The sequence below is a fragment of the Lissotriton vulgaris genome, chromosome 1_1, assembly GCF_964263255.1.
Source record: "Lissotriton vulgaris chromosome 1_1, aLisVul1.2, whole genome shotgun sequence".
Taxonomy (NCBI): Eukaryota; Metazoa; Chordata; class Amphibia; order Caudata; family Salamandridae; genus Lissotriton; species Lissotriton vulgaris.
The window spans coordinates 820,001,620-820,022,970 of record NC_141685.1 but is presented as its reverse complement, the minus strand read 5'-3'; the positions used below and the strand labels follow the sequence as shown (position 1 = coordinate 820,022,970).

Below are 21,351 nucleotides of genomic sequence, written 5' to 3'. Positions count from 1 at the left end.
GATCTGCCCACTACCAGGGACAGGCTGGGAGAACTTTTTCTTTGGTCCATGAAACTGCTTCGGTTTCGAACTGTGGCCTGCCCTGCAAACGGGGAATCAACTGCTTGCTGTCTTTGGAGCTGCCCTCCCAAAGTGAGAGCCTGTTCAGCAAACGTGAGTGACCAGTGAGGTACTGAGAAGGACATCCCTCGCAGGTGCTGGTGAGTAATATTTGCTCCAAGGCAGCCACTCTGTTTACATGACTACATGTTTGTTCACTCGTATTGTAGCTCATTGCAACAGATTTACATTCTTAACTGAGGTTTTACTGTTTACTGGTAGTTCAGCTCCACAGAATATAAACTCAAAACCCAGTGAGAATCTTTCTTAAAGTAGGTTCTGTCCCTATATTTGGCACACCAGCTTTGTGTTGCATCTCTGGTGAACTTCCACCTTGGCTAGGGGAACCTGTGCCCTTGACATTCCGTTCGGCTGCCAAGGCGTCCACCATAAACCCCTAAACAATTCTACTTGGGAGCATAAGAACATATCACCTCCTAGTGTTGCACTTGAGAACTTCACTACACTTCATTACCTTAACTGCACCTTCTGCATCCAGGATTGCCTCCTGTGGTATCTTGTGTTTTAACCTTGTTCAACAGGGCTATTGCCCAGCAGTGTTGTCTCTACAATGCCCAGTTGACTGTAGTCTTCTTTGACCCAAGGTCCATGGGTTCTGTGAAGATCAACTTAAACTCTGGTCTCTCTACTCTGCAACTTGTGAACCTAACCATGAATTGCTGCTGTTAGCAAACCTAAGAATACTACAGACATCCCTACTGTGACAATCTAAAATGAGATTTAGGACCATTTTCAGTTTGTCCCCTCCCCTACAGACTCAAATGCGGTCTGCTGTTTTCTAGGAGAAACCTTTAAAGGCTTGACTGCAACCAAAATAAAACCCAAATGGTTTCTTTGTTTGAAGCCACTGTACTTTTTTTCTCCCAATTGCACAGTTTTAGCTTGATCGAAGTCAGTGGTTAGCGAAAAACGGACCTAAATGTCCTCTAATGGACTTAAAGAGAGACTTCAGTCAAATCCTAAACTAGCCAAGACACTGAACTGCCTTTGGATACATTGTACCATTGACTGTTTATTTTCGTCAACCATAGTATCTTGGTACGCTGGCTTCCACCATTATGCGAACTCTATTCATGGCCTTAGCTAGAGATAGTCAACACTTTCTGCAAAATGTGTAAACAGCTGTAAGATTATAAAATAATTTCTTTGCCGGGGTGCGGTTAAAATCTACTGGGTGACAATCTCTGTAATTTGTGAAGACAATGGGGAAAAGTAAATAAATGTTTCTCAATTTATTTCAAAAGTAATGAAATAAAGTAAATCACATCCAACAGTGTTCATAGTTTTCAGTGTACCTCATTGTTTGGAAAGTATAGTAACTTACATATGTTAAGTATTTTCCCCGTCTCAAATGTCTCTTGCTGCGACCTGATGACAGTGTCTGTTGCACTTAACATCTTGTGGTTTTTATATTACTGGGAGCCAGTTTTGCAGCAGTGCTGCAAAAACACCCCCAATACCAAATGCAGCAGTGCTTCACACTTGCACCTCCATGAGTATGTCATACCTCTCTCTAGATACACCTTCCCCAAGGGATCGGCTTGTCCTCTACCTCTCATTCTTCCCCTCATTTTACTTGTGTTTGTCTTTGCCATATAAATAGTCCTTCTCAATATGGCACTAGTGCGCCTATCCCACCTTCCATTCAGCTGTGACACCCAGAATCAGCTGTTTCTCCAAATTGGACATTTTTCTGCACACATGTCAACAGAAGAAGAGCTAGGGTGGTCATTATAGTTAAAACAATCTTTTTGGACTTTTTCACATGAGAAAATTCTTACCCAGGACCCAGTGTTAATGTCCTAAAATAAAGCAAAAGGTGGTAGAAAGGGGGAAATTAAGTGGTAAGCAACATAAGAGTTTTTCTTGCTATCTAACACCTCTCAACTTGGTAAGTACATTGTGGTTTTATGTTTACCAGTTTTAAAAAAAAAAGAGGTATAGATCTGAGCCTTGAGGAAAGAAGGAGCACAGAGTGGCATTTTTCTGAGGTAGGTTCACCCTTTTAGTGGTGGAGGAAGAATTCATGATATCAGTCTCATCTGTGTCTTACTCTGACGGTTCTGCATGCCTCCATAAAGTCCATGGTGACCCTCCACCTTCATGGTGTGGCGCTTAGAAGTGTTGGCACTCATTTAGTGTCCATAAAGCGAAGTATCCTGGAGTCCAGTTCTGACTCGGTGGAGCAATGAACATCCCACCATTAGGATGCTAGAAAGGCTTCCTGAAAGTGAAGAGCCGTTCCATATTAAGGCCAGTTTGCAGTTTCGGAGAATTGTGTGTGACATAAGCCTCCCCTTTTCTAACTGCAACATGCTTTGTCATCCTAACCTCATTCTGTCTTCACATTTTGACCAATCTTAGGACCTCTAACCTAGCGGAAGCTGTGTGGGGAGTCATACTCTCTGGCAAATCTTACCCTTATAGTCTTTAATTGAATCCTGGCGTGGCCTATTGGTTAGACTAGGATGATTCGGCCTTCATGCTTGTTCTGTTTGAGTTTGTTGCTTTCTCCCCAAAAGTCCCTCCAGACCTTCCACAGTTTCCACATTCTCAGATTATCTTAATGTTGACTCAAGTGATATTGAATACCCTGACTTCAAGATGACTATACTCCCGACATGTGGAGAAACGTGGCTCAATGGTTAGAGCGGCAGACCCTTATGCAGAGGGCTGTCTCGGGACCAGGGTTCAATTCCCGCCTCGGCGGCTCTTGGACTCAATCTCCCCGGTGCCTAGTCTAATCATGGGTCCCACTCTGTGACTCTGGGCAATAGCTTGCTTAATCTCCACAACGGCCCCAGCAGCGCTTGGATGCCTGGCTTCACCTTGGAGGTGCCCAGGAGTGGACATCTCACAGGAAAGGCAGGAAGGGTTCCACAGCGGTATGAATACAGTGCTACGAGACCTCTGGGTAGAAGGCACTATATAAATACAAATACATTTACATGTGGCTGATTATATGTGCCACTAGGTAACATTTCCTATAGAGAAGTCTCCCTGTATTCTCATTAGGGCTCAATGCTCCTGCCCGACTTTAAATTGCAAGAGTACGCTTTGACAATCATACCACACCCACACACAAGCTACCCTTCCTGATGCAATCCATGAGCTGTTATACCCTACGTGTTTGCAAACAGATCTTTAAGTTGTGTTTAAATAGTGCACAGCTTTTAAGTCCTCACTCAGATGCATATGGTGGCTCTAATCCAGACATACAACTACCCAAGACATACTTAAGTATTATGAGGTTTCTTCTAGTGTTATACCATTGCTCTTCATATGCACAATGACCTGTTCATTGTTTCTAGATGTGTGCTTAGATTGGCCATCTCCTTCTCAGGAATATAAACCTACCTAGGGCTCTAAACAGACATATAGGTATCCATCTCTTTCCTAGTCTGAACCCAGGCCCCACTCTGCATTTTGATTTGTGAATTCTTTTGAATGTTACTATCCATCTGCTTGGTTAGTAGATTCAGCACAAGTCGACTTGCATGCTACATTTTCATCCATTCTTCCAGCAGACAACCCTGTCATCTATATTCTTCCTATATATATGTGTATACAGGAAACCAGTGTTTGTGCTTAAGATAACGCATCCGTTATTTATTTCCTTCTTTATAATATTCCTGTACATCAGAAATGTAGAGTACTGGATGTACAGTGGAAGCGCAGTTGAAATGAACTAGAATACCTATGTCTAGAAACCATGTAGAAAGCATTGACATGGGGTTGAAATGCTTTAGAACAGAGGAAAATCATATGGACATGTTTCCCTTTCTGAATTCCAGTACCGTCTGTAGTTTGGTACTGTCTGAGATTTTCAGGACTGCCTGGACATGAATGTTTACTCAAGGCTTGAATAGATATAGCATTGTAGAACGTATATATTTTTACAAATAGGAAAAGTTACTAATTCTTTCTGCTGTTTTTTCTCTAGAAAACCCGTACCAACAGCTTCCCTGTAATTGTCATGAAAGCATGCCAGGAAAATCTGCAATAGAACTTGGACCTATGTGGTATGTCGTGCTCAAATGCTTGTCATTTATATGTGACATTGTGGTTTCTCTTGAGTATTTTATTATCTTCGGGTTAGGGTGCACAAGTCTACTACGCAGCCTTTTCTAGGCCCTGATTCACAGTGTTTTTTGACCATTCTACCGCTGTTGCACCTCATGCTTTAAAGGAAATCTACTGTTGTGTGACCGATCTGTTGATTGCCATATTTAAAATATTGTGAGACTAAAGAAAGACCGATGTCCAAAGTTAAGGCAGACAAACTTCCACGTCCCTCTTGACTATCTATTTTTCAACAGCTATATTAATTTAAGACCCTGCTCTGCTGTTCATTAGCTATCCCACAAATCACAGCCTCACAGTCTTTGTTTACCTATACTCAAGCCTTTGCTGAATTTTCTCACATACCATTGAGATTTCATTTGATCCCTCTTAACCAAATCTTTAAGGGCTTGTCAGAGTCCCAACCATTCTATCGGCACATTTGGAATTTGCCCCAGAGTTTTTGTGCCCCAATTAGCTTTCTGATTTACCACTAGCCTGGTGGTAAAAGAGTGGGAAACCTAGCGATTAGCATTTGACTCGTAATTTGCACCAGCGTGATAATACAAAAGTTGCTTCAATCCGCTTCAGCATTATACCACTCAATAAGTCCCTATGTGATGATGGCATGTCCAAGATGGTGGGCGAGTGAGTTGGTCCTCCACGCCTGTGCTCTGGCCCACTGAAATCTGCTAGCAGGCCCACTGAAATCTTCTAGCAGGCCCACCAGAGGGAAGAGTCGTATTCCTTAAAGCTAGCCCTCAATTGCGATGAACAAACTCCAAGATAAACTGGCTTGATCACCCCTTCAAGGGAAATCCCGGCAGACTTTGCAATCAAACAGACTACATGCCCTCCAGGGACCTTAGAAGCAAGCTACACTGACTGCATGCCCCCGACTCAGAGAGACTAGTTCCATCAGGAGGCAAGACAGTGGACTATTGAGCTTAGAGGAGAGACAGTGGATAGCAGATTACATCACTTTGGACTCCTAGACCTGCACTCAGCAGTGAGCAGGGTGTTTGCCAGTAAGGGCCCGTCGCATTATCTAACAAGCAAGCGTAGTGAAGGGAGTTGGCAGGGCAACCTTTGACTGTGTGTGGCACCTCAATATATTGGGACCTAGAGCGCTTCTCTGGGGTCCCAGGAAAATTGCTGGGACATCGGACTTGGGGGCCTGCTCTTCTTAATCCCCTAATGGTTTTATTCTTGCAACCCCTATAGTGACAATCAGTGACTTCAGAACCTGGCCTTTTGCAAACTGTGAATGGTGTGGTTGTAACGGTCCAAGCCTGCCGATGTGAGTCTTGAAAAAAGATCCTGCGTTGCCCCAAGTCCTGCAACATGATCTTTGGGCACTAGAATGGTGCCGCTTGATGTGTTGATGCATAGCAGTAATCCCTCTTGCAACACGAGTGGATTTGTAGTCTTCCTTATTTTTGCTCTCTACAGCATTAGATTTGAAAAGACTGGCTTACCCACCATGGCAATGTTGAGTTTTCCAAATGTGAACTGGAAAACTCAGAATTACCTTTGGTGGTACGCCAGTCTTTCCAAATCTTAAGCTAGGGGCCAAGAGCAATTGTAAAATATAGACTAAATTTGCTATATGGGGCCTTTAAAGTTGAAGGCAGATCCCCTGCACAGTGTGGCACAACCACCAAAAGATGGTGACAGCAAAGGCGAAAAAATCACAAAGAGTGTGAGATCTGTTGCTGAAACCCTCTAAGCCTATTCACAATGCGCAAAAACAATCTCTACCATGACAAATGTGGATGGCAGCATAGATTCATATGGCCCTTTCATCAAGCAGCTTATTTCTGACCTGCTTAGGGACCTTAAAGAGGAAATTTCAACACTGAAAATAGATCTCATTAAGAGAATTGTGGAAGTTAAACGAGATTTGAATGACTTAGAAGACAGTCCTCTCACTGGAAGATGTGCAATACAAGGGAAGAAAAATAGGACTTCCTTTACCAGGAGATACTGGGCCTGAAAGACCAAAATATTGTGCTTTCAAACCCACATGGAAGACCTTGAAAACTGGCTTGTAGTAATAATATCAAAATCACAGGGTTGCAACTAGCGCTTAAGGTACAGATTTCAAGATGGTGTCAACAGAGGTTGTTTAAGGCCATTCTAGAAAAGCCATTCTGGGAGAACTTACTAGATAGCTCTCATAGAGCCATGAGACCAGGTGCACCGTGCCTTCTGATATTCTCACACAAGTGTGCTTTTTCAAGCAGAAAAAGGAAATTCTTGCAACTGCACGGCTAAAATAGTACATCTTAGAGCGACCTTCAGTCAAGTTATTTCATGCACTCTATCCCAAGCAAAACTACTGAAAAGGAGATAGTTTTGCTTAGTTCTTGACTTTCATCAAGATAACCCCATCCCCTTTAAATGGGGGACTCTTTACACCTATTTTTTTGATGGCAAAATTACTCAGTGCAGGTCTCTTTGTTGGAACAGGGTAAGTATGTCCTGCAAATCAGAGCAGAAAGCCAATGGAAAATAATCGTCGTAGACTGTTTGACTGACTCGCTACAGTCAACAGTCTTGATAGTGGAAGAAAGTCACAAGCTAAAGAGCTAAGTTAAGCCTGACACCCCCTGCAGCTGGCATTGATAAAGAATGAAAAGCACTGTTGAAGAATAAACTGAGCTCAGCCTACTCTTCAGATGACCTTCGCCCATCTCTATAGCTATCTAGATATCTTCCAACAGATAGTTTGTCTTGAAGAGTTTAAAGGGCTACTCCGAAATAGAAGTGTTCACTCTGTTGGGTGGCATTCTTTTTTGCTTGTTGAGAATCACAATGGCCTCAGATTCCCCTCTCTCACAGAGAATTTGTGTGAGAAACTACCCAATTACAAAGATCTTTGGACTTAAGACTTCAAGTTGGTGAATATAGATGGGGATGTGATTTATACAGTTAAGTGGGCTGAGGTAGAGAGGGAGATAGAATTGTGTATGGCAAGGGTAGTGTATTCCCCAGAGTACCGTAGGATTGATTAGTCTGTATATTTAGTTGTTTTAAGTTGTCCTATGTTGTTGGTTACAAATGTTGAGAAGAGTTTTTGGGGGGTCTCCAACTTTTTTTTAAAATACTTTGTGTGTTACACAGATATCAGTGGTCTACAAGCATGGTTATATGAATTAACTTCAGTGTTAAGACACCCGAGTTCACTGCCAAAGAGGCTAGCTAACCAAAACCACTTACATTTCCTCAGAGAGGAGAGCAGTCTTCTGCAAGAAACTCACCTGCTTAAGAAGGACTAGCCGAAGCCTAATACCTGTTGTTTTCGTTAATGATACTTAGTTGATACTTTGCCTCAGGCCTAATAAAACATGTCATCCTTCTGAGTAGGGACTTTCAGTGTGAAGTTTTCAAACAGTGGAGCGGATGTTATAGAATGCTTATCATCTGGCAAGCAGGGGCATCACACCTACAGTTATCTCCTTATATGTCCCCAACGTAATCCTTAAAAGCTATCTGAAAAGCGCTTGAAATAGATGTACCAAGGGTATGTAGTAATGGGAGATTACAGGATAGATTAGTACATAGTAGATCGAAGAGGTTCACTGTTTGCAGAGACCTCCTGGCTACACCACATGGGTGTTGTGGACTTATGGCGGGATCAGCATTAGGCTGAGATATACCTTACACACTATTCAGCAGCTTGTAAAATATTTACCTCCATCAACCACTTACTTTTATCACACTCCATGTTACACAGAATAGAACTGACAGAAATCGGACACATCTCATTCTCTGACCATGTTTCAGTTTCCATGACTTCGCCATTTCTGAACCTGGGAACCTGAATAGGAATTGGCGATGGAAATGCTATGTTCGAGGCATATGAGCTACAGATCACACATTTTGCATCAGATCGCCATCTGGTGGTGGGCTCGGATGGTTCACCTTGTTGTCTTGGAAGAAGTCTTTGTAGTCACGAGATAGGTGACTCCTCCCTTGGACGATAGTACGCATGGGCAACGACTCCATCCTTAGATTGTTTTTTTCCGCCATTGGGTTTGGATGCAACTTTTGCGCACCGGGTCAAACTTCGCTTTAAAACTTTTTCGACGCGCACAACTTCTGTAACTCTTCAAATCCTATTCAAACTTCGACGCTACCTTCATCGATTCGATTCCAGTTGTCGACGCGGGCCGCGGAGTCTATCGACTCCGTTGGGGCCTACGGCTCATGGAAAGGGCGCCATTCAAAAAATGCCACCAGTGTGGAGCAAAATTCCCACACAGTGACCATCATAAGGTCTGTAACCTGTGTCTCACGCCAGAACAAGACAAATCCAGCTGCCAAGCCTGCGCCTCTTTTCGATCGAAAAAGACTATCCAAGATCGTCGGGCTCGGCGACACATCATGGCGCAAAGATCAGCTCCAGAACCAGTGGACATCTTCGATGAAGGCCCAGATGTCCCAGAGGAAGATTCCGAAGATCTAGAAATCTTGTCAGAGGCAGAAGACCCAGACGACCCCATCACTCCTGGTCAACGAGTGAGTATTACTGCCTCAGCCCCAACCCCACCACCCAAGGAAAGGGCACTGGTCTAGACTTCGCCTGCTGGCCCCAGTTGCAACTAAAATCATGCTTCAGAAGCCCCGCCTTCGAGCCCAGCTCTGAAGGAAAAAATACAAGCCTTCCGGTAGCTCGGACCGAGCAAACCGCATGTAATAGTCCCACAGGCCCCTTCGATACTGAAGCCAAAACTACACTCTGCTCCGAAATCGGTTCTGATTCCTTCCGCGCCAAAAGATAAAGCGGCCCGAACACCTCTAGGCCTGTCGATAAAACGGCTTAGAACACTTCCAAGCCTAAACATCCGGCTCCGAAGCCCAAGTCTTCGGAACCGAAAAACAAGCCAAAGGATTCTACAACACCTCCTAAGGCCAAAGAGCACAAGACTTAATCACACTCAGAACCGAAAAATCCAGCGCCAAAAGCGGTTATCGAGGAAGAGGAACTGTTGCATCCGGATCCTGTCGATCCCGAACAGAAAAAGATCCTCATTGATCCCGAAACAGGACATGTCATAGCTGTGTCATCCAACAGCAAGAACTAACAGACTCCAGTGCCTGTTAAGAAGGACTGTGCCACTTCACCTATGCCTCCTCCTTCTCCTGTCCTTCCTCCCAATCCCCTTTCTCTTCCTAAACCAGTTTAACCACAACCTGTAACTTCTCCACCACATACACCACCACAAGATGATGATGATGATTTAAGGGGGTGGGGGGGGACACCCTTTTGACCCGGTCACAGATCCACATCCTATACCACAGGATGACTGGGATATCGATGACCCAATAGATCTAATAAACCTCCCAAGCCCACAGCCGTACCCAACAAAACCATCTCCCCCAGACGACAATATTGGTTTTGGTCAACAAATTAATAGGGCTGCTGTTTTTCATGGTGTGACTATGCACTCAGACACACCAGAGGAGGATTTCCTTTTAGATGCATTTGAACAGTCTCAGAAATCGGTACAAATATTACCAATGATCAAAGGGGTCATTAAACATGCCACTGATGTATTCAAAGATCCTGTAAGAGCCAGGATTTTAAATCCTAGAATTGATAAAAAAGATAGACTTGCCCCTGATGACCTTGCCTATATCAAAGGACAAATTACATAGAAGGGTAGACCCAATGGTACTGGGACCTGGGTATTCAATGTTACAGGGAACGGAGTCCCAGTAAGTGCTCTTCTTGATCAACACAGAAATACTTTATGCTGTTCTATGTAAAACTAATTACACGATTTTCGTGAGTGATGTTATTTATTCACATCCTCATCCAATTACATTTATGCAATGGCGTATTCAATATATATAGATAAACAATGTGCCCAGAGAAAGGCAGGGATAGAGGTGGGGTAGGTGTTTGTGAGGATTGGGGTTAAGTGAAAACTTTCAAAGGTCAAATGTGGTCACAAGATGAATAGTTGACATCACATAAGCATGTTTCTTAGAGCCACATAGACAACATTTGTAGATCTTCCCCATATGCTTAAACACAGTAACAATAATCTGTTGTTCATGGGTAGGTGTAGAAGTAAAAGTTGGCGTTTCGACCGCCGAATGGCGTACGTTGAGTTCCACCTTACTATGCTGTCTTCAGGACTAGAACGTGAAGTGGGGTGGGGAGGGGCACCGGAAAGCCACCATCCGTGTTGGGGCAGAATCAATAAAAGAAGTTTGGGCTCATAGGCTCCTACTATCAGGCCAATTGTTATAACCTCAGATATTGTTGTTTTATTTTTAGAACCAACCGTTATAAAAAAATATACTGTTCGAGGCATGTGGGCTGCTGAATTCATATCTTAGCATAGATCGCCGCCTAGTGTTGGGTCCGGATGTTTGCACCTTGTTGTCTTGGAAGAGTCTTCGAAGTATCACGAGATAGGTGACTCCTCCCCTGGACTACAGTGCGCATGGGCATCTTCTCCATCTTCAGATTGTTTTTCTCCGCCATTGGGTTCGGATGCACTTCGACAACTCCAACTTCGGGACCGAAGTTTTCCTAATTTCTAAGGCCAAAAACCTCATAATTTCGACAGTATTGTTTCCGCTCGGTATCCCTCGACTCGACAACTGTTTCCATCCATCTCTGGTAGTCGACGCGGGCCGTTGGACCTTTTCGACGCCACGTGGGCCTCCAGCCGATGGAAAGGACCCTGTTAAAAAGATGCCCACAATGTCGATCCAAGTTTCCACATAGCGATAAGCATACAGTATGCAACACGTGCCTGTCTCCGGAGCACAATGAGGAAGACTGTCCAGCTTGTGCTCAGTTCCGGTCGAAGAAAACTATCCGAAACCGAAGAGCTGCTCGGCAAGAGATGCAGCAACAGGCACCTGAACCGGAAAACATTTTCGACGACTAACCTGAACTTCCAGAGGCAGCGGACTCCGACCTAGAGCTCGTCACAGTAGAAGACCAGTCAGACTCCGATGACATCCCACCGGGGGAAACCATGAGTACTAAAGCCCCTACCCTGCCTCCACCTCAAGAGAAGGCTCCGGTCAAAGCATCGCCAAGAGGCCTTAGCCGGGACCGAAACACTGCTTCAGAAGCCCTGCCTTCTTGCTCGGCTCCGAAGACCATTACAAAGCCTTCCGGTACCCCTGGACCGAGCAAGACTCTTCCCAAAAAGAGCGTAGACTCCGACGGCCGCACAGCCAAAAACGGGCCCGACACTAAAAAAGTTGTTGAACCGAAAAACGCCGACCAACCAAAAAAGGTTGTCGATCCGAAAAAGACTGTCGACCAGAAAAAGGGCGTCGATCCAAAGAAAACTATCGACCCAAAGAAGAGCATCGATCCAAAAAAGACCGTCGACCCAAAGGTCATCGACCCAAAAAAAGGAATCAACCCGAACAAATTTGTCGATCTGAACACTGCCTCCGAGCCGGAAAAGGCAGTCGAACCGGAAAAGGCAGTCGAACCGGAAAAGGCAGTCGAACCGGAAAAGGCAGTCGAACCGGAAAAGGCAGTCGAACCGGAAAAGGCAGTCAAACCGGAAAAGGCAGTCAAACCGGAAAAGGCAGTCAAACCGGAAAAACACATTGCGCCGAAAAAGGCTGTCGACCCGAAAAAGACCGTCTAACATAAGAAGTTCGTCAAGTCGAACAAGGCCGTCGAGCCGAAAACAGCTGTTGAGCCGACAAGACGTCGAGCCGAAAAAAGCTCAAGACAACAAGAAAAACAGGCAAACAAGTGACCGATCCAAAAACATCGGCGCCGAAGCCACGGACAGTGGAAGAAGAACTCTTTCATCCTGATCCACTGAGCCCAGACCAAAATAGACTGTATATAGAACCTGATACAGGACATATAACAGTTTACAATAAGAACAAGAAGACTGGACCCTGAGGCTCCTTCTCCTATTCCTCCTAAGAAAAAGGACTTTGGGACATCCCTTTCTAGACCTTTTACACCTCCTCCTTTCACTCTTGACATGCCTTATGTTCTATATTCACCTACACCTCCACATTATGAGGGAGAAGACATGGGTGAAGACCCTCATCAGGACTTTATAGACCCTGATGATCCTGGAAACCAAGATCACACATGGGACGATCAGAATGACCCTAATGACCCATATGATACACAACCCATACCAGATCCCTCTACTTATCCCACAAAACCATCCCCTACTGACGGCACGGTTGCTTTTAACCAGCTAGTTGACAGAGCAGCTCAGTATCATGGTGTAAGCATGCACACTGACCCTGTAGAGGAGGATTTCCTATTTAATACCTTCCCAACATCAGAGAAGAGTATACGTACACTCCCTATGCTAAAGGGAGTACTTAAGCACGCACCACACATCTTTAAAGACCCAGCCAGAGCGCGTGTCCTCAATCCAAGAATTGAAAAGAAATCTAAACCAGCCCCTACAGACCCCTCTTATATCAAGTCTCAATTACCACTAGACCCTATAGTTGTTTCTAATGCCAGAAAGAGAGCAAACTCTCAAACAGGTGATGTCCCCCCTCCTGACAAGTAGTCCAAGATCTTAAAAGCCTCAGGAAAGAGAGTGGCCTCTCAGACAGCAAATACCTGGAGATTTGCAAATACACAAGCTCTCCTAGCACGCTATGACAGAGCACACTATGATGAACTGGAGGGATTACTGCAACACCTGCCAGAACCCTATAAGGCAAAGGCTAATGATCTAATTCAAGAAGGGAAATTCATCACTAACGCATCTATAAAATGCGCCCTTGATGCAGTCGATGCAGCTGCTAGGTCTGTCAACAATAGTGTGTTGCTACGCCGGCATGCCTGGCTACGCATCTCAGGTTTTAAAAATGAAGTACAGTGTACCATCCTTAACCAACCCATTAATCAGGATTTCTTGTTTGGCCCAGCAGTTGATACCATCTTAGAAAAGATGAAAAAAGATACTGACACCGCAAATTCCATGGGTGCACTTCAATTTGAACTGCCATGGGGCTCCTTTCGCCGCTCCTCTTTTCGAGGCTCAGGCAGAGGCAGCACATCACAAACCTCTTCATCATTTAAAACAAATACCCAAGGCACCTTTAATAAAGGCTCCAACAGAGGAGGTGATAGAGTAAATAATAACAAAAGCAGAGGACGTGGTGGTAATAACCAGAGCCTCCACCACCACCAAACAATGACTTGTTCACACTCTCTCCAGACCACTTAACACTAGTCTGAGGAAGACTTACACAATTCCTACCAATCTGGAATGCCATTACCACAGACACTAGCATATTACTACGCCGGCATGCGTGGCTACGCATTTCCGGATTTAAGAATGAAGTGTAATCCACCATCGTCAACCAGCCAGTTAACTAAGATTTCTTGTTTGGCCCTGCAGTAGTCACCATCTTAGAAAAGATGAAAAAAGATACTGATACTTATAAGTCTATGGGCACACTTCAGTTTCAACAATCTAGGAGTTCCTTTTGCTGCTCCTCCTTTCGAGGTTCAGGTAGAGGCAATACATCCCAAACTTCCTCTACATTCTAAAGTAATACTCAGCGCACCTTTAATAAAGGCTCCAACAGTGGAGGTTGTAGAGGCAACAATAACAATCGCAGAGGACGTGGCGGCAACAACACCAGAGCTTCCACCGCCACCAAACAGTGACTTGTTCACACTCCCCCCAGACCACTCAACACCAGTGTGAGGCAGAATAACACAATTCCTACCAGTCTGAAACGCAATTACCACAGACAGGTGGGTGAGACAAATTATCTAGAATGGTTACTGCCTGGAACTCACCTCTACTTCACCCAACATACCACCTAAACACCATACAATGTTCAAAGATCACATCACACTGTTACAACAAGAGGTGCTATCCATTCTAGAAAAAGGAGCCATAGAGCCAGTCCCTTTTTAACACCAGGGCACAGGAGTATACTCTCTATACTTCCTTATTCCCCAAAAAGACGGGTCCCTCAGACCAAGATTGTACCTCAGACCTCTGAACCAATATATACTTTCAGAGCATTTCCATATGATCACTCTACAACAAGTACTCCCGCTACTCCGGCAAGGCGACTTTCTCGCTACATTAGACCTCAAGGATGCAAATTTTCACATACCTATACATCCAGCTCACAGGAAATACCTCAGGTTTACAATAGAGGGTCGCCACTATCAATTCAAGTTCTTCCCTTCGGGGTAACTACAGCACCAAGGGTTTTTACAAAATGCCTAGCAGTAGTAGCAGCACACTTCAGAAGGCAGCACATCCATGTGTTCCCCTACCTGGACGATTGGCTCATAAAAGCCAACTCGTACGTACAGTGTTCAAACCATACGTCTCAAACTATCCAGCTACTGCACAGTCTGGGATTTTCCATAAATTACCCAAAATCACATCTGCAGCACTCCCACATACAACAATATCTGGGAGCAACAATAGATACCTCAGTGGCGAAGGCATATCCAAATGTAGCCAGGATATCCAACATATAGTCTCTCATTCAAAGATTTCAGCCACAACTCTCCCTGCCAGCTCGAGTGTTCATGCAGCTTATAGGCATGATGGCCTCCTGCATATTCATTGTCCCTCATACCCGACTTCAAATGCGTCTGTTGCAGGAAAGCCTAGCACGGCAGTGGAACCAAGCTCCAGGACAACTAAAAGACCTAATGTTGGTAGACAGTCGCACTTACAACTCTCTGCAGTGGTGGAACCTACAAAACCTTTCCAAGGGGCGACTGTTCCAAGAGCCGGTTCCACAAGTAGTATGAACAGCGGACGCATCACTGACAGGTTGGGGAGCCCACCTCCTTCAATACACAGTCCAAGGTCTCTGGACAGTCAAACAAAATACACTGCATATAAACCACTTAGAGTTACTAGCAGTATTTCTAGCAATGAAAGCCTTTCAGAAATACTTGTACAAAAAGGCTGTGTTTATCCGGACGGACAACATGACAGGCATGTACTACATCCAAAAACAGGGAGGGACACACTCTCCGCTGCTCTCTCACCTAGCACAGAGCATATGGAGGTGGGCAATACCAAAAAACATCTTTCTCCTGGCAGAACACCTCCCAGGAATAGACAATCCGATCGCAGATATACTAAGCTGACACAGCCAACAAATACACGAATGAGAGAATCACCCTCAAGTTCTCCAACATTCTTCAAAAAATGGAAACATCCAGAAATAGATCTGTTTGCCACAAAAGAAAACTCAAAATGCCAGTCCTTTGCCGCCAGGTTCCCACACCCGTTGTCACAAGGCAATGCGATATGGATGAACTTGTCAGACAGATTTGCGTACGCTTTTCCGCCAACCCCACTGATTCCATTAGTGGCACGCACACTAAGGCAACAGTCACTCACAATGATCCTGGTCGCTCCCACATGGGCAAGACAGCCATGGTACACGACCCTCCTAGAACTCAGTAGTTCCGCACCAAAGACTACGCCTGTCGCCACAATTGCTAATCAGGCACCCAGATCCCAATCAGATGAACCTAGCGATCTGGCTCTTGAAGTCTTAGAGTTCGGATACCTTAACTTGCCTCCAGACTGCATGAACATTATCAAGGAAGCAAGGCGCCACACTACCAGAGCATGCTACGCAGCTAAATGGAAAAGATTTGTAATCTATTGTAATAATAACCAAATCAATCCATTAGATGCCTCCATCCAAAACATAATCTGTTACTTGCTACATCTTCAAAGATGTAATCTGGCATACCCACCAATAAGGCTACACCTTGCTGCCATAGCAGCATATCTTCAAAACAGGCATCACGTGTCCCTGTTCAGAATACCACCTATCAAAGCATTTGTGAAAGGACTTAAAAGAATTATCCCTCCGAAGCACCCACCTTCGCCAGTCTGGAACTTAAACGTAGTACTAACCAGACTCATGGGGCCACCTTTCGAACCACTCCATTCATGTGAACTACAATTCTTAACATGGAAGGTGGCATTTTTAATTGCCATTATTTATTTATTTTTATTTATTTGCGGGTTTGTAACGTGCTAGAATCGACTCCGTACGGAGTATCTCTGCTCACAGAAAAACAGACAAAATAAACCAGAAGCAACATTGTAAGCAGGCAGTTTGACATAATCAATGGATGAGTAAATTAATAAATAAATTAGTTCTGGAACAGAAACGTTTTAAGTTTTTTTCTAAAACTTAGATGTTCTGCGCATTGCCTGAGCGCGAGAGGAAGCTTATTCCACAGAGTGGGCCCGACGATGGACAAAGCCTTGCCGCCTTGTCTGGCCTTCCTCGTGGCTGGCACTCCGTAGAAGCTGGCTACTTGACCTCCGAGACCGGACAGGGTTTTATGGGATAAATTTATGCGTCCAGTCGGATGGCCCTAGTCCATTTAGGCTCTTATGAATTAAGCAGCACATTTTGAACTTAACCCTGTTTCGAACCGAAAGCCAATGTAGTTTGTCCAGGAGGGGTTTAGATGGTGATCTGGGCGGACGTTTATACCAGCCTCGCCGCAGTGTTTTGCACCACCTGGAGTTTTGCTATTGTTCGAGGCATGTGGGCTGCTGAATTCATATCTGTGCATAGATCGCCGCCTAGTGTTGGGTCCGGATGATTGCACATTGTTGTCCTGGAAGAGTCTTCGAAGTATCACGAGATAGGTGGCTCCTCCCCTGGACTACAGTGCGCATGGGCATCGACTCCATCCTCAGATTGTTTTTTTCCGCCATTGGGTTCGGATGTCTTTAATTCCCTCTTGTCGGAATCGATAGTAAACTTTCTTGAGACCAAAAGTTCTTTAGGCTAATACGTCGGTATTGTCTTGCGTTCGGCATTGCCTCTTCTAGCTCGGTTCCCAGCCGGATTCTCTACTCCCACGTGCTCTCGGTGCGGAAGGCCCAGTCGACGCTCCAGACCTATCGACCGTCCATCATGGACCGAAGTCCATTCAAGAGATGTCCGGTCTGCAACTCAAAGTATCCCTTCATCGACGTCCACCCGGTGTGCAACAAGTGTCTGTCGCCGGACCACGATGAGGACAAGTGTATGGCTTGTTCACGCTTCAGGTCCAAGAAGACGCTTAAGCTTCGAAGAGCTGCGCGCCAGGAGGCCCAGCAAGCTGCACCGGCGCCTGTGGACATCTTCGATGCAGGGAATGTCGAGGACGAATCTATCCAGGACATTTCTGAGTCAAACCCCGCGTCGGACGTCAACTATGACTACGACGCGGATGCTGAGATGTTCGAGGGCGAAGAAGTAGTCGACGAGGTCGGGGACGACGACGGGGCTCTCGGGGCCATGGAGGATAGCTCGGATGAGGAGCTTCCTCAAACTGACTCTGGGGCCGTGCCAATTTATAAGGCCCATGTCGAGGGATCGCCTTCGGGCCTTACCCAAGATCTCGCTATGGGTTCTACGGCCCGCCTTCGGGCTCGGCCACGGACATTGCTGCTGAGCCACTCCCTGGCAAAACGAAACCGAAACCGAAACCTACGGTCTCGACGCCAGATACTGCGCAGGTGCCAGCCTCGAAACCGAAAGTGTGCATCGCTTTGGTCGGCTTCAAGGCCTCGGAGGCTTCGGCGCCGAAGGTGGCTGTTGAACCGAAGGCTCAAGTCAAGGGCGTCGAGACGAAGTCTGCTGCGCCGAAGACTAAAGTGAAGGTGGTCGAGCCGGGCGCGTCAGCACCGAAGGCGGTCGACACCGGCAAAAGCCTTGGCGACCTGAAGAAGACTGTCAGCGAGCCGAAGAAAACTCTTGGTGACCCGAAGAAGCGGCTGGATGACCCGAAGGTCCTCACAACCCCGCGTCCGCAGGACAAGGCCAAGGGCACTGTGCCCCGAGAGTCGACTCCGAAAGTGACCTCGAAGGATTCCATTGAACCTGCGTGCCCATCCGCCACGTTCACCAATAAGGTGACGGACTCCCTGCAGCGCATCAGGTACGGCACCGCGTCGGTCAGTCCGAAGGATCCTCCGCCTGCGAAACCTGTGGAGAAACCACTTAAGGCGTCCACGCCCATCCACTTCACGTTGCCGCCGAAGACGGCGCCGAAGGCCTTCGCTCCTAAGGCTGTGGCCGGCGTGCCCGAAAAGGTCTCATCGGCGCCGAAGGCGTCATCGGTGGTCCCCGGCCCGCGACCTCGACGACCTTCGGGGGACGAGCGTCAGGAACACTTCATTGACGCCGAAACGGGCAAGCTTTCCCTCCTCAAGCGGAAAATCGCCCCAGAACGCCCACTGGAGTCTTACAAGATCCCTCTCAAAAGAAGGACTCTGCTTGCTCTCCCGTCTTGGTGGAACCACTTTCTCCACAGACTCATAATGTTTCGCCCACTTACTCGGATGTGGACGCTGGTGAGGGGATGATGAGGATGAATACAGTTATCCTGTCTATACAGACCCTGAGGATACCAATGAACCCTGGGCAGCTGGTGGTGACCCTGGGGATCCTCAATCAGGACAAGACCCTCAACTTTTTTCTGCTAAAATGTCCCCTACAGAAGACTCTGCAGCTTTCAATGCTCTAAATGAGCGGTCAGCTAACAATCACAACGTCCAGCTACATACTGACCCTGTGGATGTCGATTTCCTTTTTGACACCTTTTCAGTCTCAGAAAAAACTGTTAAGACTCTGCCTATGCTGAAAGGTGTTTTAAAGCATGCTGCTGAGATCTTTAAATAACCTACCAGGGCAAGGATGATAAACCCTAGGATTGACAAAAAAGACAAGTTGGCGCCTACTGATCCTACCTACATCAAAGGACAGTTGCCTCTGGACTCCCTTGTCATCTCGAATGCCCGGAAGAGGGCTAATTCTCAGACTACGGGTGATGCTCCTCTCTCAGACAAAGAATCCAAGGTCTTTGAGGCTTCGGGGAAGAGGGTAGCAGCACAGGCAGCCAACACCTGGCGCATTTCTAACACACAAGCGCTTCTGGCGCGCTATGACAGGGCGCACTACGACAAACTGGAGATCCTGTTGCAGCACCTGCCTGATGAATACAAGGAGGCGGCTGAGATGCTGATTCAGGAAGGGAAGCTAATCTCTAACGCTTCAATTAAGTGCGCTCTGGACGCAGCTGATACCGCTGCCAGAGCTATAAACACTAGTGTTATGCTACGGCGACATGCCTGGCTGAGAATCTCTGGATTTAAGCCAGAAATCCAAACCACCATCCTTAACCATACAGTCAACCCAGATCACCTGTTTGGCCCAGAGGTTGACACCACCCTAGAAAAGATAAAAAAGGACACTGAGACTGCAAAATCCATGGGTGCCTTACAGTCCCAGCAGTTTCGGGGTGGGTCTTTTCGTCGCTCCAGCACTAGAGGCGTTTCCAGGGGCCAGCTCTCCCAGTCCATGCAGTTCTACAAGGGCAACCCTCAGACCACTTACACCAACAAGAGTCGAGGTGGAGGACGTGGAAACAGCTCCAGATCCTCTACCACCAGCAAACAGTGACGCCTTGTCACTGCCCCCCGACCACACACCGGTCGGGGGGGAGACTCCAGCAGTTCCTGCCCGTCTGGAAGTCCACCACCACGGACAGGTGGGTCAGAAAACTTATCCAATACGGTTATTGTCTGGAGTTAACATCCACTCCACCCAACATGCCCCCAAGACACCGTCCTATGTCGGACGAGCACTTGCACTTATTGCAGCAGGAGGTCACCGTCATGCTGCAGAAAGGAGCAATAGAGCTCGTGCCAGTGCAGGAAAGAGGCACAGGGGTCTACTCCCTATACTTCTTAATACCAAAAAAGGACGGGTCCCTCAGGCCCATCCTGGACCTCAGGCCACTCAACTACTACATCCTGTCGGAGCACTTCCAAATGCTGACCCTGCAGCAAGTGCTCCCGTTGCTCAGTCAGGGGGAGTTTCTCGCAACTTTAGACCTAAAGGATACGTACTTTCACATTCCACTGCACCCATCACACAGGAAATACCTCTGGTTCGCCATACAAAACCAGCACTACCAGTTCAAGGTTTTGCCTTTCGGTGTCACCACGGCACCCAGGGTGTTCACAAAGTGCCTGGCGACAGTGGCGGCGCATCTCAGGAGACGGAACATCCACGTCTACCCTTATCTGGACGACTGGCTCATCCAAGCAAAGTCAGCCCAGCAGTTTGCCGCCCACATGTCCCACACCATTCACCTCCTGCACGATCTGGGATTCTCACTGAATTACCCAAAATCCCACCTCCAGCCGCCCACATACGGCAGAATCTGGGTGCGACCATAAACACTCTGGCGGCCACAACACAGCCGAATTCAGTGAGTCAGCAGCATTCAATCGCTGATACAAAAATTCAGACCTCAACACTCGCTTCCAGCCAGAGTGTTCATGCAGTTGATAGGCATGATGGCCTCCTGCATTTCCATAGTCCCGCACGCAACACTACATATGCGCCCGCTTCAGAAGTGCGCGTCAGTGGACTCAGGCTCACGGGCAGTTGAAAGACCTAGCGTTGGTGAGCGGTCGGGCATACAACTCTCTGCATTGGTGGAATCCACTAAATCTTTGCAAGGGCCGACCGTTCCAAGAGCCTGTGCCACAGATCATCCTGACAACGGACTCCTCTCTCCAGGGATGGGGAGCTCATGTACTCCATTACACTGTGCAGGGACTATGGACGCAACAGCAACGATCAATGTTCTCGAACTGATGGCTATCTTCATGACACTCAAAGCCTTCAAAGTACATCTGTGCAACAAGGTTGTGTTGATCCGGACGGAAAACATGACAGCCATGTACTACATTCAAAAGCAGGGAGGAACACACTCTCCGCAGCTGTCTCATCTGGCTCAGAGCATGTGGAAGTGGGCCATTCAGAGGAACATCTTCCTCATGGCAGAACACCTCCCGGGCAAAGACAATCAGATGGCGGACCTGCTCAGCAGGCACAGCCACCAAATGCACGAGTGGGAGATACATCCATCAGTACTCCAACCGTACTTCCAAAGGTGGGGCCATCCAGAGATAGACCTGTTCGCCACAAGGGAGAACGCAAAATGCCAAAGCTTCGCCGCCAGGTTCCCACACCCACAGTCGCAGGGCAATGCTATATGGATGAACTGGTCAGGCAAATTTGCGTACGCTTTTCCCCCAGCACCTCTGATACCGCTGGTGGCACGCAAGCTCAGGCAGCACTCGATGACTCTCATCCTGGTTGCTCCAA

General features: G+C 46.7%; 1 protein-coding gene across 1 annotated transcript in view; it reads left to right on the top strand.

Moving 5' to 3' along the window:
- The window catches only part of TRMT1L (tRNA methyltransferase 1L), a 540,757-nt gene that overhangs the window by 332,465 nt on the left and 186,941 nt on the right, over positions 1 to 21,351 (top strand). Inside the window, exon 14 of the mRNA XM_086957219.1 lies at positions 4,064 to 4,142. Within this exon, the coding sequence (XP_086813345.1) occupies positions 4,064 to 4,142 (79 nt within the window). The remainder of the gene's footprint in view (positions 1 to 4,063; positions 4,143 to 21,351) is intronic.